The sequence below is a fragment of the Aquila chrysaetos genome, chromosome 23, assembly GCF_900496995.4.
Source record: "Aquila chrysaetos chrysaetos chromosome 23, bAquChr1.4, whole genome shotgun sequence".
Taxonomy (NCBI): domain Eukaryota; kingdom Metazoa; phylum Chordata; class Aves; order Accipitriformes; family Accipitridae; genus Aquila; species Aquila chrysaetos.
In genome coordinates, this window is record NC_044026.1 from 16694146 (window position 1) to 16721092 (window position 26947).

At 40.6% G+C, this 26947-nt stretch overlaps 1 protein-coding gene across 8 annotated transcripts in view; it reads left to right on the forward strand.

The window, feature by feature from the left end:
- SHROOM2 (shroom family member 2) overlaps positions 1 to 26947 on the forward strand; it is a 132376-nt gene that overhangs the window by 78860 nt on the left and 26569 nt on the right. For 4 of the 8 annotated variants that reach the window (XM_029998794.2, XM_029998786.2, XM_029998788.2 and 1 more), the window contains 4 exons: positions 4356 to 4460; positions 6773 to 6904; positions 12209 to 14858; positions 16834 to 16937. In XM_029998794.2, the coding sequence (XP_029854654.1) occupies positions 4360 to 4460; positions 6773 to 6904; positions 12209 to 14858; positions 16834 to 16937 (2987 nt within the window). In that variant the 5' untranslated portion in view covers positions 4356 to 4359. The remainder of the gene's footprint in view (positions 1 to 4355; positions 4461 to 6772; positions 6905 to 12208; positions 14859 to 16833; positions 16938 to 26947) is intronic. The other 4 variants (XM_029998789.2, XM_029998792.2, XM_029998795.2 and 1 more) reach the window with 1 other exon arrangement.

Genomic DNA, 26947 nt, shown 5'->3' on the forward strand with positions numbered 1-26947 from the left:
TTCAACCTCACGTTTTGGATGCTTTGTCCTCTTTTTAATATCATTTTTACCCATTGTTTGGTTCTCTGTTACATCCAAAGATACAGACAGGTATGTCGGGAGGCGGGACAGCACTGAGAATGACAAGGGGAAGGGAGGAGGGTTTTGTATTGCACTTAACATAAAGCTTCTTTATGGAATTGATAACAACTGTTTGAGCCTATATTAGGGTAACTCGTGGATGTATTGAATTATTGAGAATGACACGAAGCTGTTCACATTCCTTATATAGTTTTGCTGCTGGACCTTGGTCTTTTGCCAAATTTTAGATACTTCATTCCTATATTACCTTGGCAGGTAGAGCTGCCTGTGGTGACTAACATAACATGAAGTAACTGGAATTCTGTGACTATAGTTGCCTGAGAGAGAAAACACCTCATGTCTTTGTCTGTGGAGGGTGATGACTCCTTCAATACTCTATAGAAAGGAATGTTGTTTGTCTGTTTGAAGGGAGGGTAAGAAGAAGGAAAGAAGACTTTTTGACCAAGTAAGTGCTCTTTCCAGAAAATATGTGATTTGTTCAGGTAGCAATTTTATCTTTTTTTTTTGGTTTTAGAAACAAATCATCCTATTCTAATCATGAGCTCCCAGGTTAGGCAGTTGGGTGAGGTCTTCACAATCTGCAGGGAAAAATACATTGAACTATTTTTGGAATGAAAAACAGTGACATTGTTAATTTCTTGTTATTTGAGGCCCCTGTGGGTAACTGCAGCTTCATGATGGTTTTCAGCCTGCTTTTTTTCTGCCAAGGATTCAGAAGACTAAAAAAAAACCCAAATAATGTTTTTCATAAATTAAGTGATTTAGTAGTTTATTTACAGTGGCTTTTTGCACACCCAATTAATTGCATTATATGTTGGTCTTCTAGTGTATTTTAATCCATTGAGCACAAAATTGGTAAACAAACAACCAAAAAAAAAAAAGGACATGGCTTGGAAGGACTTTTCCCCCAGCACATGCAGATTTATAAAAAATTCATTAATGAAGTGTTGGTATGTCTGGCCTAGTGTTATTTTAAAGGAGGTGAGGTGAGAAAGCTGGGAACTGTGAAGCCGTTTGGGATTTATAAGGGGACAAGCAAGGGCACCTGTGCTGTCACTACAAATTCTTGAGATTTTTCTCTATGTGGACTAAAAAACAATGGATGAGTGGCTTGCTGAGGAGATCCTAAAGACTGAACTTCTCATAGTTAACTTGCATGGTTGGCACAGGGCAACACAGTTCATAACTGGCCGTCTGAACAATGTATGAGAGGATTTTTTTTCCGTAGGACAAACAACGCATGACTTGGTTTATTTGGCTTTGAAAGAGTCCGAGGGCACCTTGTGAGACGTACCATTCAGTACGTGCAGCGTCCGAGCGTGCTTCTTGTTTGAGAATGCCGATGAATTGTGCGTGTGACCTTTAAGCACGTGTAGGTTTCCATTTTATCTCAGCACTGCAGCCTTTCTGCGTTTCCTTAGCGTTGCATCCTTGGCGTGCAGGCAGGGCAGTCTTCTAGCCATTTACCTTACACTGGAATTAGGACAAATTCCAAGTTGTAGGCAAGGTTTAAAATAACTGCAAGTAGTTTGGGCCTCCTGCTGCAGCTGTGAAAATGTGAACTCGGGCTATTTTAAAAACAAAGTGCTGGAGAGAGGCTTTGCTTTACTGCTGGAAAGTCTTGAGTTGCATCTTGGTGAATGGAGGGAGAACAACTTTATTCTGATAGCTGCTGTTCGGTTTAACTACACTTACTGGTTCCCAAATTCTGGGGCTTGCAGGGAAGTTGTACCTTGAAACACGTGGACTATTCTGTGAAACAGTGGTCTGCAGCTTTGCGAACAAAAATGTTCTGTAGAAACTAAAGTGTCTGACAACTGAATATGTTATTTTAAAGAATCTTTAAATAATGACGACAACAGTTTTAACTTGGAGAATTAGTGCTGATGGTGCGAAACTGTTCTTTGTAGATAAGGCTCGGTTTTGACTGAGGCCACTGACTCATCCCTAAGTTAGGAAAAATTGGGAACTCTTGTCTAAACCTGGGTTTTGTTTCCTGGTGCAACTGAACAGTAGGAAGGAAGCATTGCCTGCGCAAGGACTGCCACCAGCTGCCCGCTTCTGGCTGGATGTGCCAGAGGGAGCCCTGACTAGAAAAGATGACTACTGATTCGAAGCGGTGCCGCCAATTCTGCAGCCCACAAAAGAAAAAAAAAAAAAAAATTACCATGCGGTGTTTCGGGGCCACAGAACAGCGTGCCGCTTTAACGTCCCGGGGAGGGATTAATTAGCAGGAGAAATAGTAACAGTAAGAGGGAGGAAGCGCAGAGGGGAGCTGCAGTTGAGTGACTGGCTCTCCACAGGAGGTGCCTTCCCTGTCAGGAGCGGCGTTCCCGCCGGGCGGGGCGGGGGCGGGGCCTGGCCGTGTCCATCTCCTTCGCGGGGGTGTCGGGCCGCGCGGTAGTACTCCGCGGAGGGGGGGGGGGGGGGAGATTGAAGCCGTCCGCGGGACGGACGAGCTCAGCCATTTTGAAGAATTGCTTAGATTTAACGTGGAAAGTCATGGTACGGGTCGGTGAATCTTGGGCGACGTAAGGACGTGAAATAACGGAAGACAGCCTTGAAAAAGGGAAGTGACTGAGCAGTCCTGGTTAAAGTGCCCCATTAGCATGACTGTTCATTTTCGGGGTTCCAGAGTTTTACCTGAAAAATCCCCTTAGGAACTGTTCATTCCCTTGTTCTCGAGATGGGCCAGAGCGGCTCCGTGTGGGTATGTCACCGCTGCTGGTATTAAAAACGCTCCTCTGAGCTAAAGAGAAGGGGCCAGTAATGAGGGATGAAAAGCTGGTTTTCTGTTTCAGAAATACAGTACAGCCTCTGTCGTGCGTAGCTGCCGCTAGCTGCAGTGAAAGATTTGCAGCCTCGCGCTTACCCGTGAGCCTGCAGCCAGGCCTTCCGTCTTTGTTGGCTCAGCAGAGGGCTGGAACGAAACGTTAACAGACAAATAAATCCCAGCAATTGCTTCCCGCCTGGACGCAGGCCCCTGGAACCGCCTGTCCTCCTTCTGCTTTGGGACTCCAAATGCAAAAAAGCCTGTATGATAGGGTTACAGTAAGGGTGCTCTTTGGTAGATGAGAATAAAACGAATTCTACTGGGGGGCGAGGGGAATACATGCCTCTGTTGGTGTATCTGCCACCCTTTTATCTGAACGGTACCTACAGGAGTTCAGAATGTGTTTGAAAACAGAGGAGATGGCTCGTATTCATTGGCATTGTTGTATGCTGAGGTAGTTCAGTTACTTTATTCGATTTCCTGTCTACTTTTCACTGTTAAGATATTTTCTGACTTTTGTTGTTGTTTACAGATAAGTCTACTTGTCCAGTTTAATTGTTTTTCTTCGAAGTACATCTTTTCTGCCCCCCCATCCAGTCAACTCCCTCACTATTGCTGCAGCAGTCTAAACCAGTATCTCTCAACTCTACAGCCTGTGAAATTCAGTGTCTTTCTTAATGACTTCCAAGCAGTAACTATAAAAGGACAGGTTTATTCTGAAAAACTGCATTGTAAAGGTTGTTTTATTGCTAGAGTATTTGCATACATGTGTAATTGAGACCACTATCTTAACAGATTGCTTATAGTCAATAGAAACTGTTTTTTTACCTTTGTATCATATCTTCAGAGCTTATCAGCATTTTCCTTCCAGCAGCTTTTGTAAAAGCACTGGTAGAAAGACAGTCTCAGTGAAATGCTTTTATTAATGCTTCCATTAATGCTAGAGGTTTTCTGGGTTGTAGGTTCAGATGATCTCATTCTGTCACTCAGAATTAATACAGAGATATTACATTAGAATATAAATGCTCAGCTTCCAGCATCTTTAGTTGCCTGCAAAATATTCATGTTTTGAGTCTTTTAATCTTTTCTTTCCAGTCCTCCTACCCATTTGTGCTGAGTTTTGGAATCAATATTCATGCTGTGCTCCACTTACTAGGAAAAATTGTTTCTTGACATGCAGGACATAGTAAATGTAATTAAATTATGAGAGTCCAGCAGAAAGCATTGTTGACTATGCACAGTAAATTAATTTTTAGTCATGTTGTGGACTTCAATGAAAGCAGGTGTCTACATGATTCCACCTTCTAGGTATCCCACCTTCTAGGTATCCCACCAGCATTTTTAGGCTCTTCAGTGTATTACGTCTAAAAAAAAGAACTCTGAAAAATATATGTGTCCACAAATAAAAAAAATGAAACAGAATGTGTAAGTTCTTTTCCACTTGACTTGCTTCATGTCACAACTCAGTCTAGTATGTTCCTCCCCTTGCTTGGCTGCTAAGGAAGATGAAAGTGGTGGTGGATATTGTAGCACAGAAAATGCCATCTGAAAATGATGTTCATGTAGCGAGAGACTATCTTATGAAGATCTTGAGAAGTTCCATGAGGTACAGTACTGACTTTACAAGTGCATCCCTTCTGTTCCTTCCCTCTGATTGGATTCCTCCTACCATTTGCCAAGGCCATAGCAAACTGTTGCAGAAGCCCTCTTCCCAACCTTAATTTCCTTACGCTCCAAACATTGCCTTGTATAGTGCTAGTTTTCTAGTCTTGTGTTTCCTTAGTGGTGCATCATAGAAAAGTAATTGTCTCATAGTAGATAAACCTTTTTGCTGAATTGATGCCTAAGAGGTCTGTTGCATTTGCCTAAATGGGTATTTGTGGTTTGCAAGCTGGTATCAGTACCTTTTAGAGGTGAGCTGTGGGGGAAAAAAGCCCTTCGATGTTCTGTGCAGCTGAACAGTGGAATGATTTTTTTCTGTACCTGAACACAGGCTTGGGGCATGCAAGGACTGTCTGGAGCCCATCATTGCATGGCTGAGCAGAATCTTTTGCACTTGTTTGCTCTGAGAGTATTGGGGCTCTTCCACTCACTCTCTGAATTTCATATCCTACCAAGAAGAATATAGTGATGCTCTGCTTAACTGTTTTCTCTTCCGTCATGCTAGGAAGAGTAGGCTTTTGTTTATGGAAACAATTACTTCTTTTTTTTAGTGACAGTAATGATGCTACACTTCTTAGTGAAATTACAGCTTCCCTGTAGAATTAGTATTCTTTTGTAATCCTGCATGCAGAGTTTGGAAAGGCAATTCATCATTGAATCCATAAGATCTTCCTGAATGTGCTGCAAAAAGCCATGTACTCAAAATTTGACCTGTTTTGAAGATAGTGGGTTTATAATGAGCTTTAGTTTTGTTCTCTAAATCCAGTGGCTGTCTGATAATCCAAATTTATAAAAAGGGGGAATGAGTAAAAAAATTTAGAACTGCCTTTAGAGTTCAAGCTGAAAATAGGGAACAGTTTCTCAGCTTAGCAAATGACTTTCCTAACTCAGACAAATTACTTAACATTGCAGTAATAAACTTCATAAATACATAAGTGAAATACATAAGTGCATTAAAAAACCCTCAAGAGCTAAGGTCCTATAAGCCTTTGTTTCAGACTGTGACTTGGAAGGATGGGATTTGTCTCACCTTATACCTCGTCTAAATTTTAAATTACACTTCCCCCAGGATGAGCCAAAGAGAAGGGCAGGATGAATTACCTTCAAGAAGTTTCTGCTTCGTTCCGGGGCGACTGAGAGGGTCTAGGCAAATGGCCTGTGCTCGGTATCTGCTCACTGAAACAGAAGTAGCTGAATTCCACCCAAAAGGCTTCTTTAACATTGCGGGAAAAAGAATGCACTTATTTCATGAGTGCCAAGAGGTGTTACAAACAGCAAGCTCTTGGAAGGAAGCGCAAGCTGTTGTTACTAATTCCTGAACAGAAGGAAGGGGCAGAGGACTGTAGAGCAGTTTTGCAGAAAGGTTTGCAAGGTACAAAGCTCTAACAACTTGCTGTTGTACTTCTTAGACGGGATCTCTTCAGTTACATGAGCATGTACATTTGGAGGTGATATCCAAGTAGGTATTTGGGGACTTAGATGAATCGATGAACCATTTTTGGAAAAAAAAAAAGTTTGTTTTTTATTTCTTTAAAAAACAAACAACAAAAAAAACCCAAGACAAACAAAAAAACCCTGCATACCTGGGGTGCCAAACATTTCAAGACCTGAAGCAGAACTTCGCTGAAGTTAAAATTATTAGTTACATCACTCTAACTTGTGTGAAACAATGTACATGGCTTTATTCCTTCCTGTCATTAAGTGTTTTCTTCCCACCTCCTCCCATAAGCACATACCTACAGTACAACCTTGCAAAGCCCTACCGTACTGTTGTCATGTTGTAAATGTCTCGTAAGTCCCAGTATTAGCTTTAACTGTTAAAGCTCTGGATACATGTCCAGTACTTTAAAATTCGTTTGCCTGTCTCCACCCCTCATAAAAACCACCCCACCCCCAAAATACATAAAATTAAAAACAAAAACAAAACCCAAACCCCAAACAACCAAAAAACAAACAAACAAACAAAAAAACCCCACCAACAACCAAAAAAAACCCCAAACCAAAAAACAACACCCAAGCACAGACCTTGGAGAGTATTGATGTTTCCCTGCATCTTGAGCATTTTAAAGGAATGCTGGTGTCTTTTCAAAACTGCCATGCATGTAGAAAGTTGTCTCATTTGCTGTCATTTAAAGTCATTATGCCTCTGTCTTATCTGTATAGTGTTTGGCTACTGCCCTGGTAGATTTTTTGCTGCGTGTCACTTTACTGAACTGTTTGCATTAAACTAGTACACTCTACCTCTCTCGTTTTCAGAAGAAATGACCTAGCCTGCAGGCCTCACTCCTGGCACGCAACCAAATTTACAGAAAGTCAACCTGAGACAGCCACGTCACATGTTTCCTCGTCCAATGCCTGCACTTCCTGGCACTCGCGCTATCATGCAAGGTGAGTCTCTGCTTAAGTTACACGCTTTAAGCTCCAACAGCGAGACAATAATAATGTAGGTCATGTCGTTGAGTGTTTTTTAAAGCAAATACAAATACAGAATCGTTGTGTTATACATCTTTAGTATTGACTGTCCTTTCAGTGCTTGAAGGGGGAGCGTGGGAAGTTTGACGTATGGATGAATGGATTTCAGAAACAGTATGTGATATGTGCGTGTGATTGAAAGGTAAGAAACTAGCTTTAAAGGCAGTCAAAAGGTTATGTTTCTTGTTCTCCATTTCCTTTCAGTGTCCACTGGTAAAATCCTAAACCTTTATAAGCTAAAAGAAACCATCAAAATTAACATACTTAAAGTGAAATAGTAAAGGGAGAAGAAATTGAAAAATACTGTTTCAGGCTATTAAAAAGCCTTTTCCTAAATGTAGGGTGCAGAATGTTTTAATGTTGGACTTTAAGGTATTACTGGTTTTATTAGTTAAACTGTCTTTCCGTAATCTGATCTTCCCTACAGCTGTGCTCTTGCTCGTGTGGAGAGGTAGTAAGACCAATGATTTTCAGTCCTATTTAAAGCACCTTAATATTTGTTAGGTCTTATCCAGCACTAGGGGAGAAAGGCTGGCACCCTTGTGAAACTTTAAACTTTTAGGTAACGCCTGTTTGTGTCTGGTTACAGGTTCTTGTTTGTTTCTTGCTCATAGGTGACATTTTCATGAGGTTTTGTTTTGTTTTTTCTTTCGTTGCTTTTCTCTTAGTTCCCATTGGGCCTTAATTACACTGAGCATTAAAGAAAATTAGTCTGGAACGCAATCCCAGTTTGGAAAATAGGCTTGTGTTTTCTATATTTACTGCTGTACGTTCTTTGTCATTATTTCTTGATGTTAATTTATTGTGGTAGTTAAAACAGAAGAACATTCATACTTTAAGATTTTATTTTATTTTTCATTTATTTTTTACAATCATTTTTACATCATTTGTTTTCTTTGGAAGCCCTCTACTGTTTTTGAAATAACTTGCTGTATACCCTTGAATAAAGTATGAATGTTAACATTTAGACAGAAAGGTTTTTTAAATGCATTTTGTAATACTTCATTAACAGAAGTTTTAGCACATTATATTTCTCAAATCCTCAATTATAATTGCTGCTGTTTTGCACTGATTTAAAGAGTTTGTATTTAAATTTCATGTAGATGGGCTGAATTAGATTTATAGATTTGAAGACAGCAAAAGTCCTTGTACATAGAAGCAAAATTCAGAAATTTCTAAAAACTTTATAGCGTCCTGGTTGCAATGCTAACTCAAGAGTATTTCTACTTTCGGTCTACTGAGTCTTCTGACTGAGCTGTAAATCAATATATGCTTCCTGATGGTTGTCCTTGTACCTTGTGAAAGTAAAATACTGCAAGACACATGTCTCAAAGTGTGATTTGATAGGAGCTGGGCAAATAACAATATTTAAAAAAGAAAAAAAATACTGATTTGGTTCAAGGCCAGTTTGGAATGAGCTTTGGGCAGGAAATTGTGGGTGTAAAGGAAAAAGGGGAGGGGAATAGAGCAGTCCTCTCCCCCCCATATATCAGAAATAGCAGCAACTGCTGGTAGACATCAGAATTAGTAAAAAGGGCAAATTCTGCTTTCTTAGATGCTGCTGAAAGAGTTAGTGGCTTTAGCACAGTCTAATACCAGGTTTCCCAGGGCACGGCCATCCTGAACCCCTTGGCTGCCTGTGCTGCCCACTTGAAAAGTGATGTACTTGGGAGATTTGTCGGTCCTGGTGTCTGTTGCCCAAGACAGTTTCAGTGGCAGAGCTGACTTCAGACTGTGGCTGCTGGAGGCCCAGCATTCCCAGAGTGCCAGCCCAGGGATTTGGGTATTTTGAGGATCCCAGTTGCAGAGGGGGAGTTCTTCGGGCTTGCTCATCTGCAGAAAGAGAAGGTGAGCAGCTTCAGAGGTTCCCCACTTTCAAAGTACAATCCACAAAATCAAGAAGCACCCTGCGCTCTTAAGTCAAGCACCAAACTGAACAAGAGACACAGTAATCAGTAGCTGAAAGCAGCAATATGCAAGGAGATAATAGAAGTAGCCTGAGGAGGGGATGTTTCTAGCCCAAGGATCCCATCCTTGAGCTATTTCTGGAATTTCTTGTCCTTCCTTGAGCTAAGCATTTGAGATTTGGTATTGACGGCCTAAAATCTCTTCTGAATGTGCCTGCCTGCATTCCCTCTGTGAGTGTGAAAACTAAACCACTTGTAAAACATGGAGAATTCTATCAGGGGGAGAGATGCTTTTGCTTTCTTCCAAGTAGGATATACCCGGATTTGGCGGCGAGGGGGGGGGGGGGCTCAGCTGGACAAAACAACCCTCTGAAAATTGTCCTTACTACCTAGGTAGATGCTAGATTAAGCTATGGGTAATTCAGTTTGGTTTGGGGGGGGGGGGGGGGGGGGGGTGTTGGCTCATTTTGGTGGAGGTTTTTTGCCAGCCTACTGGATTTGGACCTTTGAGAAGGTGCATGTTGATAGAGGAAGACAGACAGACCGGAAGGGACTGTACCAGTGTAGATAAGAGAGAGGGTAGTTCTGGAGCCCAGGTCTCCACATCCACCACTATATGTGTATTTTTTTATCATGCGACTTTCATTCAAAAACTGTAAGCTATCTTGGGAGCACTAGGTCAGGTCTAGGTGCCTCTCACACAAGGCTAGAGGGTTAGACCTTGTAAGCTTTTGGTGCCTTCATTTCCCTCTGTGAGTCTTCTGCTGTCCTTTTCACAGAAGTCATACCGTAGCAACATGGATGCAGACTTTTTTCCTAGCCCACCCTAGACTAAGGCTGAGTGCACTTTTCTGGGAGGTGTGGATATGAACTATCTTAAGTTGCTGAAAGTTTAGACCCTTCATTTTCTTCCAGTAGGATATACTATAATAGAGGATCTTATAATTTTTGTTTTGTTTTGTTTTGTTTTTTGAGCCCCTGGGTGTGCAGTTGAAACCAACAACCTCTTCTACTTTGTTCTAGCCTTACAGGTGTGGGTGTGAGGCAAGTATGCTTTGAGAAGGCTGCTTAAACTGAGTTTTTGGGGCAATTAGGGTCAGGTACATCTGGTCTGTAATCCCATGCGGTCTGAACGTGGTCTGATTTGCTGAGATCATGTCATTTCTGGGAGGGCCCAGAAGCAGAAACTCATGCCCCAGGGTTGGTGGGGTGCTTCTTGGCCAAAGTGGCCAAGGATGGTGTTTGTAGATTATTCCTGGACTTCACCTGCCAGACTTCAACCAGCAGTGTAGGTGTTTTTATGAATCCACTCTAAAAAAGGCATTGAGAGAAGGATATCCTGGGATGCCAGGCTCGGGGAGAGAAATGGCTCTTGAACTCTATTCCATGTCAGGGTTCATGGGAGGATTGCCCTGCAGTTAGGAACCACAGGAGGCCATGCTTTGCAGTAACACACCACCAGAAACTTTCCTGTCCTTTCTTTGAAGCTTTTGCTGCATCTGCTGGGTTTCCCGTAGGCGTTTTTGGGCAGGCCTTTGACCTCGTATGCTGATGATCTCTGCTTCACATTTGATACCAGCAGATCTACATGAGAATTGTAAATTGAGGGTTTCCTGCACAAGTGTCATCTTTATTTTAATCGATGCCCAGTATCTCCTTAGTGCTGAAGAGGGGGGAAAAATATCAGCAATTCATAGCAATATCTGGCTTACATTCTTCATTAACAAAGGCGATCCTAATAATGACCAAGACATTTTTTACATGAACCACAGTATCTGCCTAAGATGACAATTAAGACCTTTTTAAGTATTCAGTAAGATGTTTTAAAATGCTGAAAATAAAAGAATGAAAGAACAAAAAACCCACAAGATGAGGCCAATGCCAGTGTATCTTGTTAATAAAATGCTTTTAGAAAATAAGCACCAAGTATACCTTCTCTTATTTCACATAAAGTGCTTTTGACCATGTTGTATAAAAAAAGTTATAAAGGCTATAGTAATAGAGGGGAAAAAAGCAATTCTCATGTTAATACTGAATTCCAAAGAACTGTTGTTGACCTTTGCAATATTTTTGACAGAAAAAACGACCTGTATCACCCTCTGTATTTTTTATGTGGACTAACGTAATTTCATTGCTAGCTTTCACAGGTTGCTTTACTGCAGAAGATTTGATAGATGCTTCATATAATTATAGCTACAGGGAAGTGGAATAATTCTGGGATTTCTACCCAAGGGGCTTTGCATGCAAGGGCAAGAATTTGAATTTGGTATATAAAAGCAGGAGGGGCTGCCAGTAAAGTTCAAACAAGGAGATGTGATGAGAATAATTGGAAAGACTATCGTCTCAGCATGAGTGTGTTGGATTGACAGGGGCTGGGTGCTGTGAAAGATAGGAAAGAAAGAAAACAGAACAAAACTGATTGGGTAGAAAAACAACAGAAGCAGCAAGATTTTGAAATAGTGTTCTAGGCAAATGATCCAGAGAAAGTACAGTGTCAAAGATGACATTTCTATAGAGGAAAGAGTGGCAGAGAAGAACTGGTGGCGGTAAGGATTCTTGAAGGAAAGTCAGCAGCTTAGTTTTGGCCATGCAGACCTTACGTTACTTGGGCATCTCCTGACATTTTCCTGTCAGTGTTGTGGATCTGGGTGGAATTGAATGATGTTGTGAGGTTGTCAACCTGAGAGTGGTTTGAAACCACACTGATAAGGTGCATGCGGAGCCTCAGAACTAAAATGGTGGCATTTGAGGCAAATGTTTTTAGTGAACCTCTGTTTAGAAATGAAAATATTAAATGGATGGACAGATTCAGATAAGCAGGACAAGGGAGTAACTTTATGGGCTGAAGAAGTTTAGGGTGAGATTACAAAAGATGAACAGGGAAGTACATGACTTAAATAGCTGGAAGAATCAGGGTGCCTGGAAAATAAGTTGGTGTTCGTCCTGGGAAAGAGGGAGCTAATGGAGCTCAAACTAAATGAGGCTAAAAGTAAAGGCAGCAAAATCAACAAATTGCAGAGGGAGAGGGGAGCCTTCAAGGAGATAAATGTGCATTACTTATTGGTCAACTTAGAAAGGGAAATTGAGTTAGTTATTAAGGTTTCAAGCTTTGAATCGGTGGCAGAGTATAAAGATAAAGCCTTGACTTCGTGTTCAAACTTCCAATTTTATTAGATTGTTTGTCTCGTAACTGCTATGCAGATGGATCTTAACCAATGTTAGTAAAATTGGTGGCTATGTATTTATAATTCTGTTGTGGCATTTTTTGACTGGTATATTTATGCTGAGGCTTTTTGTTTATTTCCTACCATAGTTGTTCTTCTCATGACCTGTCAAACTCATGGGATCAGTCAAGTCTACATCGCACTTCTGACCAATTCAGCTCTTTGGGAAGTATGGACAGCTGGGACCACACTCCACAAGTAGCCCAGTACGGAAGGCTTTCTTCTGCAAGATCTAATAGTAGCATTGATCATCTAGGGAGCCAAAGTAAGCGGGATTCAGCCTACGGGTCTTTCTCCACAAGTTCTAGCACCCCTGACCACACTCTATCCAATGCAGACACTTCTTCAACAGAGAACATGCTATACAAAGTAGGCCACTGGGAGACTGCTAAGCACGGAAATAAGTCTGGCCAGTTCTTGAATGACAGCAGTGGAATAGAGGACAAACCTGGGTATTTGCCAGCTCCCATCCAATATGAGAACAACAGAAGTCCTAGAATAGAGGAACACACCGATGGCAAGCTCACTAGCTCTGGAAGATCCAGTTTTGGACCTGTCTGGTATGTTCCTGATAAGAAGAAGTCTTCATCTCCTCCCCCCCCACCTCCACCTCTTCGTAGTGACAGCTTTGCTGCTACCAAAGGCCATGAGAAAGCCCATGGCCCTGTGTACTCAGAGGGTGCCAGCACGCAGCACTTTACAGCCCTGAACCGGTCTCAGCCCAGAAGTGACTGGAACTTGGAAACTGTGGAGCAGCAGCGGCGGCCCTCCAGAGCATGTGACAGGAGGGTCAGCAGCTCAAATTATAAATCTGATCTCAGTTCAGAACACACTTTTTCTTCAGCTGGTGAAAGGTACAATAGTAATGCAGGAACTGTGAACAAACTGCAGTCATCCTTGTCCAGCACAGATGTTCGGTTTGCACAGCCTACTTACAGTTACCACCACCAGCACCAGTACAGTGATGAAAGCACTTTTTTTCACAATGCAAGAATCTTAGCTGCACCTAAAGATCAGCAACATTACCTGGCCTATAGTGGCATTCAGGAGTTACCTACAGATCATTTTCATGGCTACAGTTCAAACCAAGCCAGTCTGCTCAACACTTCCTCTTCTTCGAACAGTGCTGCTGAACAGAAGCTGGACAACACTGGACAGAGTCGCTATTATTGCGTGACAGCAAAACAGCCTTCTCAGGGAAGCTCAAAGCCACTACAACTCAAGGATGACAGCTGGAAATCGGCAGTGGGGACTGATGCATTGCTTGGACCTCATGAAAATCCTGCAGTTGTCACAATGGTCCAAAAACCAAAATACTATCTACCTCAACAACCTGTTGAATCCTCACTGAAAGGGTGTGAGAACAGTAGTCATTACCCAGTGGACAGAGAGGGGGATGCTAGGTGTGCTGTAGTAGAAGAAGCTAAAAAACCCAATCAAACTGAAAAGTCTGGACAAAAGAAAAACTTTGAGAGCAGCTCTGAGGAAAGTGAAACAAGGTACGGTCAACAGGAGTATGTAAAGGGCTGTGTCCTTACCACTGAAAACAGATCTGCTCAGAAAGATTTTAAGTGGGGGAAAGATGAGAGTAGCAAGATTTCTCCTCAGAAGACTCCAATGTTGCACTCTTTAGCTCAGGAAGGGAAAAAACAGTCTGACAACAGCCCAGAAGCAGTACCAGAGCGACAGGCCCCATTTGACACTCACTTGTCTAAACAGGCACGAAGGAGCGATCGTTTTGCAACAACCCTGAGAAATGAGATCCAAATGAGAAGAGCGAATCTGCAGAAAAGTAGAAGCACTGCTGCATTAGTAGGGTCATCTGAAACGGAGGAGTGCAATGAGACCTGGAAGCCAGATTCAGCAGAAAATGTCACTGCCTCCCCAGATGCTAACTTTACCAGCACCTACAAAGATCACCTCAAGGAAGCACAGGCCAGGGTTCTGAGGGCGACGTCCTTCAAACGGCGGGACTTGGAGCCCAGTCCCGCTGAATATCTCCCCAGGTCACCTGAGCGGAAAACTGGTAGTTACAACTCCTCATTATTGGCTTTGGTTTCTGAAGATGTGTCTGGATTCCTCGAGGCTACACAAGCTAAACCGAACCCTACAGGGAGTGGCACTCATCACGTTTCTCGGATTGGAGCCAGGAAGAGGTTCACAACAGAGCAAAAACTGAAGTCTTACTCTGAACCGGAGAAGATGAATGAGGTGGGGATGTCAGAGGATGAGTGCCGTGCTCATTGCCGTCCAAATACATCTGAAGAAGCCCTGGGCTCGTTTGCGGACAGGTGGAAATTTTTTGAAGAAACAAGTAAGCCTGCATATAGGAAATCAGCACAGAAACCAGCTCCCCACAGTCTAGCTGAGGGGCAGCCTGAAAGGCCAGATAGGAAAGCTCACGGTGGACAAGAGGGAGACGAGTCATGGTATGAGAGAAGAGGTCGGGCAGCCTCTGTTGGACTTGAAACTGCACATGCTTCAAAAGATAATATCCACCATCGTAGCAGCAATAAGGCTGCTGATATGATTGTGAAATCTGAACAGCCGCAGCGCCTGGGAACCTTTGCAGAGTATCAGGCATCATGGAAGGAGCAGCGGAAGCCGATAGAGCCAAGGAGCTCAGGAAGGTACCATTCAGCCGATAATATTCTTGATGCAGGCCACGAACAACATGAGAAACCCCAGTACACCCATGAGAGGTCTAGATCATCCCCTTCTACTGATTTCTACAAACAGGTACAAGTGTCTATCGCATTATCCTTTAAATTGCCTGAGGTGGGGGGCAGGAGAGCGGTGGAAGGGGAAAGAGAGCATTTTTGTGAACATTTCCAGTTTAGAAGCACAATGTAGCATTGTGTTTGCCTTTTGTCGGTAAAGGAATAATTGTTACAGGTAGCTCTCATAAGTAAAATTAAGAAGATCAAAGTTTGTATTGCACAAGAACTGAATGTAGCAAAGAGCAACTGGATCAAGTAATTTCTTGTGTGTTGTAGCCAGATGGAAGAAAACTTGATTTGATGATATCCTCTTTTTTACAGTAGAGGTGTAGAAGGATCAAAGCAATCTTCACCCAGAGTTATTTCTTCATTGGTGTGGCTGCCTTACCCATTTTAAGGCTTTCAGTTCTCTGAAACTATGAAGAAAAATGTTCCAAGGGGAAATAATATCTACTTTTGTGCAATTTTGTTAATGGTCTAATCATTTGCCATAGATGTCCTCTTTTCTTCTAAACTTGCTTGATGCAAAAGCTACATAGGACAAAACTTCTGCCTAATACAGTTTAGAGATTAAAAATACGCCTGTTAATATTAAAGCTACACTACAGCAACAAGTGAAACTGCTTAGTGTTTCATTTTATGTCAGTTTGCTTGATTTAAGATGCATAAATTCATTCCTTAGAGAGATGCCAAATGTCTGTTCAACTTTCAAGCAAATACTAAGTTAATTGTTAACTGAGCGGGGCCAGGGAATGGTTGGCAGGTGTCAGGAGAAGTAAACAGAGAAACAAAGTCTCTTAAGTTCTCTGTTTAAAAGATGTTGTTCAAGCTGCTACAAGATTGCCTGATATGTATAAGGAGTCATAGTGTATTCAACTTGCGTTGAACTTCACCTTACGCAAGAAAAGAATTGAGGCAATGCAAGTGTATCTTATTTTTTCCTTTTTTTTTTTCCTTCCCTCTTGGTAAAAAAATTGCATACATATGTACATACACATCCACACGGCACCTCTGTGTGTGTGTATATACAGGGAGTAGAATGAGAATAGCTCAAAAAGAAACAAAGTATGTTTGTCTCTAAAAGTTGTGGACTCTTTTTCGTTAAGTTTTTTGTGGCTTTAAGTTTTGGAAAAGTTATTTTTGAATGCTATGTGCAGACTTAACTATGCGGATAATTTACTAGGGTAGAGATTCCAAGCACTGGATATACTCACCTGGAAGTTATTTTGAAAATTAAATTAAATAAATTATTTAATAATTGCCTACCCAGCAGAAAAATCACCATATAATCTATTCCATGTATGCATTTCTGGTTTATTAGTCAGTGCCTTTGAGTTCAGTATAGGACTCCTGGGGCAAAATGCAGACACCTGTTTAGGCACCTGGAAAATATGGTGATAAGTGCATTGAAGATGCTTACAACAGACTGAAGTAAATAAAGATGTTGTTTCGCATATATGATTCAGATGATTCCAGTGCTAATGCGCAATTAAATTTCCTGTAGGTTCAGTGTTTGTAATGCAAAACTATGCTTTGGGTGTGGTTGTTTGAAGATAGTGAGATAATAAAATTCTGGAACAGTGATGTTGTATGTTTTACTGAGAAACTAAAGTACATGCTTAGGGATTGAAAAGCTGGTGTGTACTTGCCTCTTCTAAACCATGAGCAACTCTTCTGTAAATTCGTTGCTGCATTTTTTTTTTTGTCTTTGCCAAATAGAAGTTGTGAAGGTTTATATAAATGTTAAGCTCTTCTGTAGATCAGCAAAGTAGAGCAGTAACTCGAGCACAGCCAGGTCGGTAGTGCTGCACACGAGTTCACATAGCATACTGTACTACTTAAAACCAAACAAGCTTAAGACATGCTATGCTGTTGACTTCATGTATATTCAAACAGAGCAAACCCACAAATAAGAGGTTCCATAATCACAGATTTTTTCGGGAGTCTGAAACATGATGACTTGGTGTCTTACTTGTGCTATAAACCATTTTTAGGAAGTCTCAGTTGAAGTAAGGAGGCAAGCAGAGGATTTAAGGGAAGATGGGGAGCGTATTTTCTCTAAAGTTAACAATCTGGATGAAAGGAACTGCACTCTAAGGTAAGTATTTCTTAATTTCTGGCTTTAAGAGATTTCTTAGGACAACTTTGATGTGATTTTTTCCTGACCCAAACTGGAAGTTTTGCTATGATGATTTCAGAGGTTTTGTAATGCTTTTTTCCCTTGTTTCCCTCCTTCTCCCCACACACTTCAATGTGCATGATAGAATTAATGTTGGGACTGAAATTTATGGGGACTCTAGGGTGAGCTTGAAGAAATTGTCAAGTGTTGAGTGTATTACAGTTTGTTTGGAGCCAGATGATTCTTATTTGTGTGCATGAAACGATGCAGATATTTTTCATATTTATCAGTTACAGGTTTTTGGTGGGGGGGAGGGAGAGGGCGGGGAGGGAATGCTTGAGGTTTCCCAAAAGAGTTTTCCAGTATTATCTGTGGCAAAGACTGCATGCTGCTGGAACATAGTAGTGCTGTAAATTGGACTTTTCTCTACTTGTGCCTTTACAGAATGCAGTACATGAACAGAAGCCACCAAAAGTTGTTTTTCCATTTGACGAGTTCCCCTTTTCTCTGTTAATTCATGTTTTAATTAAACTGTACAATATTTTCAGACCCTTTTCAAATGTATGACTGACTGTATGGACAATGCAGTTAAAAACCTTCAATGTCTAGGGGGGTGCCCTTCTCCTGGCCCGCAGTTTGCTGGAGCCGTTGTAATGTAAGCAGTGATTTCAGCGATCGCTGATACTGCGGCTGCTTAAGTGGCGTGTGGCAGCTGAACTGAGATGGTGCACACATTGCTATCGCCAGGTTTGGTAGCTCTGGTTTTTGTAACAGGAGAAACACATGTATACGAAAAATAACTTCCATGGGCTTTCCTCAGTTCTGTAAGTGGTATTAATCTCTCAAGGGGAGAGAAAATTACGAACTGTCGCAAACGCATACTCTAGTTGTGGCTGTAAAAGCTTGTAAAAAATTAGTATTCATTCATGTGTTTATACAGTTGTATTTTGCATTGCTTATGGCCCAGCTGAAGACACCATCTGCTATTTTTCTAATTCTTTGTAGCCCTTTGTACTTACCGTAGTGATTTCAAAATGAATAGGCCATGAGGGTGTGAGTGTGTGCGCAGGCGCGTGGAGGGGTGATTGGGCTGGAGGGGAGGGAGAGGGGGAGGCGGCAGCACAATCAGCCAGGAGCAGACGAGCTTCTGTAGGCAGACAGCATCTCTGGACAAGTAAAATTATTTCCATCCACCAGTGCTGAACCCTAGTCACAAAAGCATGTGAATAATACTCCTACGCCAGCATTTTAGCAGTGTTTGTGCAGCACAATTCTTGCTTTATAATCACGGAATCCATGAAAATCACGTGACTGGGCACCAGCTGCAATAACCTTTTTTTTTTTTTTTTTTTTTTTCTAAGCCGAAGCCTATTTTGACATACTATTTCAGATGTAGTATTTGGCCATTTCACCGCGTTACAGGAGGTTTTGTAAAATGGTCTCTTTCGCAGTCTTTCCGTCAGCACTTGTGTTATGCAGAGGGCTTATATGTCTTCCATATTCAAAAAACTAACTAAATAAATCTGTCATTTGGGAATTTAATTTCAGTGCTGTGAACTACCACTCCATGATGATGAATGGCTGTCCTATGGGAAAGGATATGTATTTCCATGTGCTCATTTTTTTAACAAGGCATTCTTGTGCTCAAAACCGACTGGACTCATCATGACATGAATTGATTTTATGATTTTTGAGCTGCCCTAAAGGCATTTAGTTTCCTACTTTTAAAAGCTAGCAATCTGCAAATGGCTAGCAAATCTACCTAATGCATGGTATATTCTAGAACATGAATATTAACCAAACCTAAGGTCTTTCTTGTGGTCATATTTAATACTTTCTTTGAAAATTTGGGTTTGGATTATATTGCCGATGGCCCTTATTTTTTTGCTACTGGGGCCTGTGTGCTACAGTTGCCTTTGTGCTACCAAAGCCAGCATGACCGTGCTGGACATAGGAGCGGCTCTTCAGCATTTGCGTGGGTTAGATGTGCAGGGACCCAAGCTGAGAGCCAGCTGTGGAGTCCACAGGTGCCTTCTCTGGGTTAGAGACTGCCCAATGCTACAAGGTGCCTCTGGCCTCACTCCCCGCCAGTTGTTCTGGAAAAAAAAAAAAAAAAAAAAAAAAAAAAAGAAAAATTTGCGTTTTAAATAAACTTTGAATGTTTACCATTACAGCGTCCCTGATAATTTTCAGGAGAAATATGAGTCTTTTTAATGCACTGAATCTAGAATAAGAAAAGGTTGGAGTATTGTAACAGCAAATGGTTAAAAAACAACAAAAAGAAGAGTATGATAAGCAATTTTTTTTCTCCTGGGCTTTTTGCCTCTGGTTCATTTTGCTACAGTATTTTTTTGGTGCTGTTCTTTTTTTAGCACACAGTTGCAAAACCTAAATTAACATTACTTCGAAAAATTGGGATTTTTTTTTAAGTTGATGAAGATAATTTGCGAACTCCTTTCATCTTTGGGCTGTATTTTACCCCTCTGAGATTACTGAGTGCTTTCAGTGAATTCAGGTTGTTTCATCTCCCTCTTCAGAAAAGCTACAACGTGTTCTTCCGAATTGCAGTATTTAATAGCTTGGAATATTATTTTTTATAGGAAGAGAAAGTAGTGGTCCATAGTAGCCATTATCATCTCTCATGGAAGAACCAAACCACTCTTGTTATGAACCTACAGGCATGCAAACAGTCATCTGACATGAGCCGAATATTTTTATACTGAGGCTTGATGTGATTCTAAGTATGTTCTTAACTTTAGGACTGCTTAAAAGTGTTACACAAGTCTGCTCATCTGTAAAACAAAAATTGATGCTTTTTTATGTTTAATGATGCTACTCTTTCTATTTCAAATTAGTTACAAAAGCTTAGCTTTTTACAGATGTAAAGTCTATCCTTCTTGAAACGTGTCTCTCTCTCTGTATTTGTCAAATGACATATGCTGGTTATATAATTAACTTCCCTATAGAAGTCTCCACAATTTCTAAACAGACATAGCCCTTCAGAAGGTTAAAGGTGGAAATTGGTGCTCTCCCCTGTAGTCTGTGGCTTCCTGCAGGATGACACGGCACACATAAAAGTCAATCTACATCAAAAGAATAGTGCATTATGATCTAATTCTTAAGATTGCCATCTACTAGAGATGTTCACAGCCATTGCTTTTATTTACTTTCTAAGAACATTTGACTTGTATCTCTATTAATTTGTTTCTGCAATGTCTATGAAAATTACATAATTTCAAAAACTGAAAAAGGATTTATGAGATCACAGGTCACAGAAAATCTTTCAACATTTAATAGGTGTCAAGTACAAGAACATGTGCATGTCAAGTATAGGACCACAGCATGACTCAACTCTAATTAAACACTGAAAGATGTTTCTTTTCATTTTTTCATGCCTTAGCAGTTGCTACTGTCTGAGCTCTTGAAGACAGAGGAACAGCCTTTACCGTACAAAACCTAAGTAAAAATCATTTCTTGATGCCTAAGTTGACCTAAATGCCCAGGTTTAATGTTATAAAAAAATCTTTGACAAGCCAGAAACAGGAGCCTATAGAGAGGTTCCCGAATTCATTATTAGGCAGTTCATAAGGAAACTGATTTTTCAAGAGCTGGTAAATATCTAGCCTCCAGACTTACCAGGTGATGCAACAGCAAATTATTTTGCAAGGAGGAAGGAGAACCTTCAGCAACACAGGAATGTGAATAATCTTATGTCTTCTGAATCAAGTCAGATGGAAAAGAATTTACAAATGGGTGATACTCCATTAATATATGTGTTTATATATATCAAGCATATATGGATGTTTGTGTGTGTGTGTGTATACACACACATAAAACATACATGCGTGTTTTGATAGTTATTTCTCTGAGCTTGTTCTGTTTTGTGACTATTATAGGGGTTGGGGGTACATATCTATAAAGACTAACTAGCAGAGGAGAAAAAAACCAATCCACATTACACATTTGGGCAAATTAGTTTCTCATGTAATCTCATGTTTACAATGATAATTGGTGTAAATTAGGCATTGCAAAATAAATTAGACATTGGAAATACTCATAGAAACTACCCCGTTTTTTATAACTCCAATAATTTTAAGTTCTATATTTGGGGTTTTTTACTGGGCTGTCAAAAAAAGTAGTATAGTAGCAATAGACAGTGGTAGTATCTGCTTAACGGGGAACTTAGGTATTGAAATGCAAGACTGGAAGGGTTTGGGTTTTTTATATGTAGCAAAAGGGCCGTTTGCTTAAATAGTTAAGAACTCTGCTTGCAGGCATTGCATGACATACTGATTTTAAACTTAGATTCTTTATTTACGGTATATACATTGTTAAGAGTCAAATTAAGAAGTTTTTCCTGAATGGATATTGCAGGATGAGTGTGTCTCAATCATTGTAGGACTTATCAAGATATCACCAGAGCTATATAAGCAAAATGTTTTCACCCTCTTCCCTTTTCCTCTTGAGGAAGAAATAGTATGATCTTGTGCAACTGCTTCCTTACGAATCAGTGAAAAATTACTTTGGCAAACATTTCATGCATGTATTAACAAGCTTTATGGTGTGGAAGAGGTGTAAGTTCTCTGTTTTACACTTCACCTACAACTGTTGTAATTTTTCACATAAATTCTTCTAAAGGAAAGAAATACTTCCTATCAGTGTGCTAAGTGTAGAATGACCTAACAAGTAGTATTTTGTAGAAAATGAACTAAATATGCATGATTACTTTTTTATCTAATGTGCGGTGTACTAACAATTTCTGCATTCATTTTCTTCAAGAGTTTATAAAGTGAAGTGTTCTCTTTTTAAAATCAATTTAAGTATAATAAGGACTATTATAAAGGTTTGAGTGCTCTTTTTAAGGGAGATTAACTATTCAGTTAAAGGGAGAAGAAAACATGCTTTTCATGTAGTCAGAACATACCAGTTTGTTCGAAGTAATGCTTCAGATATCTGAATTCCTAATGCTAATGAATTTGCATGTGAAAATGCCTTCTTGCATGAAGTTAGAAATAAAAAAAATTCTAAAAATTGCAGTTTTCCCTTTCCAGCAGGTTGTGTGCAGCTACTTGGCATCTGGAGGAAGTGCAGAAGAGCCAATGTGCATCCTCACAGGCTCTTAGCTATTAACAAAGACTTAAGTACGTAAGCTGCTGAAGCCCTTTCTATTTACATTAGCGTTTCTTTATCATGAGATATGGATTATTAATGCATCTGTCAGACCACTTTTTTTGCCAGTGATGTCATTGTATGTATCATATGGACTAATGGGTGATGCAGTACAGTCTTGGGCTGTTTCAAAGTTTGTATTTTGTCTGAAACTGGGAAAACACTTCTGTGGCTCTTCCCATGCATATAGAGGCAACAAAGGAGGGAGAGTCTGGCAGCATCTATTCATGTATTAGGAGTCTTCTGCCAACTTTTACCTTCCTTAGATTTCTGTAAATACTTGTAATTAGTACAAGTTTCATTGCCATGAACCACTATGTCTTTCCAGCGTACTAGTGTATGCAACTGACTAATAACAGCTAAATAAATATCACACTTTGAGACAGACCTTGAATCACTGACACATGAAGGAAGCTAATGGAAGTTAATGCTTAAAAACACAGGCCAAAGGTCTACCTAAGCAGGTTTCTTTCCGCTGACAGAACAGTAGCAGATGCTCGGAGGAAATAAAAACAAGGCAAACATGGAGCCATGCTGCTGCATATCCTTGCCCAGCCTCTGCTGATTTGCAGCTAAGAGGTGCAGTCCCAAGTATTTGTGGTTAACAGCCCTGGATAAATTTTTCTTTCAGAAAAGCGTCTAACTGGTTTTGGACCCACATTGACTTTTGACATTCGTAGCTTTTTGTGCTGATGTGTTGTGAGGAAAATCACCTCTTCTGCAGGGGGCGGGTGGGGTGTCTGCTCTATGAAAGCTGTTGTATGGCTTTGCCCATCCTTATTTTCTTCTTCTGTGTCTTCCTGCGTTCTCATATGTTCCTTTTGGAGCAGTGGGAGAACTGCAACAACATTAGGGTGCACTATGAATTCATAAAGTAACATAATGTTTCCTTTATCTTGACTTTTTTTTTTTCTTTTACTGCTGTGGAGTACAGATGATATGTTCATAGAACGGTCTGTGAAATCCAGCTTTTCCTTCCTGCATAACAGTAATTTCAGTTATACATCATTGTATATGTTGCTGAGGTATAGGAAAAGCTATCCTGTGGGTTATTTTGCATTTATTAAATCTGAATTTCATCTGTTGTTTTATGGCCAATTTGCTCAATGGTAGAAAATCTTTGCCTTGTGTCTTTATTACTCAGAATAATTTCCTTACAGCAGCAACTGTTGCCACCTTCTTTTTCACCCCTTTTGTAAACCATCTAGATCTAACCAGTCCTGTTAATCCTGGGATGATGCAAGTGAGGACTTTGTCCTGTGGCAATCAAATTTTTAACAGCCTCTGGTGAGGATAATTTTTTTTTTTTTTTTTTTTTTTTTTTTTAGAATCTTCTAAAAATCCAAATGGTCTCTGTTATCCAGATCACTGTTATCCACATGTGTAGTGACTCTTTCTAAGAATAGCAGTAAGGCATCCGAGAAGCAGCTTTTCTGTGCAAGCCCAAATGGTTGTCATTTTAACATGCTAGTTAGTGCAGCTGCTGAATCTTTTCATATAATTTCTACCTGTTTGCTTAGTTTAGATGTTAAGTTTATAGTTCTGAAGTTCTCCAGATTCATAATGAATAATTTTTTTATTGTTGCTCTCTTTCTCTCATTCTCTCTCCAACACCTTCACACTTTCCCACCTTCCCTCCCTAAACCTTGCATGTGTCACTTTGCCCAAGCAGTTGCCCAAGTATCAGAGGAATGGGTAGTTGTGCATCACAGCTACTGTTTCAGCAATTTCCTGTGGGAGTTTCAGGTGATTATCATGTAGTCCAGGTAACTCATGACTACCCACTTAATGGTGGACAGCATCTGAGAGTAATTCCCGCATAGGCTTGTTTTATTCACGGAGATGTGAAGGGGAGTCCATGTCAATTTTCTGCTGTGGCCTTATTTTCCTCTTATTCTTACTATTGTACTTTTGGCCCTATAATCTGTCTCAGATACCTGCGTTTTGAAAAAAGCGCCTTTTTTTTTTTCTTTTTTTGTCCTAACACCTTTAATAATTTGTACCTCAGTCTTTTTTCCTCTTTTTCTTTTTTCCTTCTCCCTCCTTCCCCCACCTTTCCCCCACCTTCCCCCCCCCTTTTCTCCCCCCTTTTTTTACCTTAACTGTGTTTATACATCTTTTTTGCTAGAATAGTTTTGGGTTTTCCTCATTTGGGTAGGACATTATTTCTCTGGTGGATGTCCTTTTAATTACTGTTTAATCCAGCCGAGAGAGGGGAGGAAAAAGGGTGGTCTTCTGGGGGTTTTGGTAGGTGTTACACATTTTCTCTGAGTTCCATATATAGTATCTTCTGTCGCATTTTATCTCTTAACATTATACCATCTGGCTTTTTCCTTTTAAAAATATTCCTTTCATGTATGTAAATGCCCTTTTCAAAATTAAATACCACAGTGTGGATTCTTGATCTTTCAAGAATGATTAATCTAAATACATATGGCCACTGGCACAGGGTAGCTCTTCAAGTGGCAATGTTTTGAACCAGATTCTTCTCATACCTCAGGATCAAGGCAGGAGTTGCGTGATAAATTGTCCCAATTGCAGCCTTTTTCTTCCTCCTGTTGTCCATTTTAAAACTTTCAGGCTGCTTGAGCTGAGAGATGGGTGGTTCTTCAAGAGCATCCTAAATGCATTATTTTGCCATCTAGGACTGGTCGTGGCTAAACGAGCGTGCTAAACCTTGCAGGCTCCTCTCATTGCCTTCCCATTCTGCACTCTCCTAGTGGTGCTCAGCCCAGCGGCTGTCAGGTGCACGTCCTGCAGGTCGATGTGATGCTCCGCTCTGGCTCAGCAGCAGCTGCTGGATGTCATTAAATGGGTGCTGGACCGTCTCCAAAGCCTGCGCTTGGTTTACAGTACGCTACAGTAACGTCACCCTGTTTCTCCCCCATCCAATTTGCTCGTTCCCCACACCCTTGAAAGTGTGGCTTCTCCCTCTGCCTCTGTTAGGTGGGTTTTGAATCCCTGTTTCTAAATGTGAGGGTAGCTACACCACCTCACGTACCCCCTTTTGTCTACTTCCAGCTTCTTATTACTGAGTGAAGTTCCTTTCGCTTAATTGCTGCTGGCACATCTGTTCTCCGCTGTGCATGCAGTGACAGCTAGGGCTATGCGAGGCCACCATGGTCTGATAAAAGGAAGTGTTGGAGGGTAGTTTCTTCTTACGGAAAGTTTCCTTCCCTGCCCAAAAAGGTAAGTGTTACCTAGCGTGAGAAACTGGGAGAAGTCCTACACGTGGTTCTGAAGGTACTGAAATTGGGGGTGGGAGAAAGGAACGGCATGCAAAAAAGTTTGTGGGAAGACGAAGAGAGATAAATTTGTAAGCATTAGTCCATTTTTGTGTTCTGGTTTGGTTTTACTGCTTTCCCTGGAAAGAGGATTAGAATGAAAACTGTCTAAAGACTTAAGTTTTTGTTGCATCACTTGAAATCCAGCTATCTTCTTGTGGCTATTTTAATGATAACAGTTGAGTAGGGAGATCAGAGATAATATAAGATATAGTCTCCGGCGGTTATACTCGTAAAAGCATCATATACTGATGTATTGTGGGTTTTATTTTTCCCTAAGTTACTTGATGAAAAGCATCTTTGGAAATAGGTAACTGATTTGTCTCCACAGTGCAGCAGTTCATATATTTCTAACATATGGAGTGGCTTTATGGTGTTCTGGTACTAAAAGCTAGCCTGTGAAATGTTCACCTTCTGCTATAAGCCCTTAGGCAACATGGATTATGATTTGCTGTCACGCAGGAGACTGTTTATGCCAGTAAATTTGAGTAACGTTTTGTGCTAAAAAGTAATATGACAGCTAAAACTTCCATTTCTCTGCATGGGCCAACCAGACTTAACCACAGTCTGTTAACCAGTTGTGTTGTATTATGTAAACGGGTGAGTTTTCTTGAAGTCATTCTCTATCTTGAAATCAAGTAGACAGCTGTGGGAGATATAAAAATTTTAGGGGAGATAGGAAAATTTTAGGGGAGGATATTAACTGGATATCAGTACTGTATCATAATATCTAACCGCTGTATGTGATTTTGCGTGCAGTTAAAATAACATTTTCCTCTTAAAGTGGTCACCTTTAAAATGATCTTTTAATACATATTAAAGCCTTATCCACAGTTTCTCTATTAAGTCTTTAATGCGTTCTTGTAGAAAAATTGAAAGGAGCTTGAGCTTTGCTCTGATGAAGGCCACAATGCCTTTGGTTTCTAAAGATGGAGTGTGGGGGTGGTAATTTGCTCGTGCAGCATGAAAGCATTTAGTTCTTTCCCTGCAGAATCTCCTGCAAGAGAGAGCGCCTGTACACACAACGCATGCAAAAAAATTCAAGCTGGAGGGCTGTTGACGAAGACGGTCCTCTAAAATTAAAGACTTGGTTATTTGAACGTTGTTCAGAAAGGAGCCTAGTAACACACTGATCTTTTAAAATAATTTTAAATATTTAAAACTTGTGGAACTGTTGTTGCTGAAATGCAGATCATGATTTTCACAAATGAAAGGAAAAACCCTTTAAAAAATTAAAGGACTTTTAAAATCTCTTTTTTTTTTTTTTTTTTTTTAATAACCAAATCCAGGGGGGGGGGGGGGGGGAAGGAAAAAGCTTTGAAGTCTCTGAGATCTTTTCCCTGAGGTCAGAAGTTTCTGATGATGTAACATACAATACAGACCAAGCCTTCACTTATCAAGGTTAAAGTTGACGGAGCTTGTATGAACTTGTCAATCATAGGAAGCAGGCAAAAACAAGCCAGCTGTTGTGAGGCATGGCTTTGAAAATCCTCTGTGTTACAGTAAATGAGACGCAGAGGTTGAGACAGATTCAGT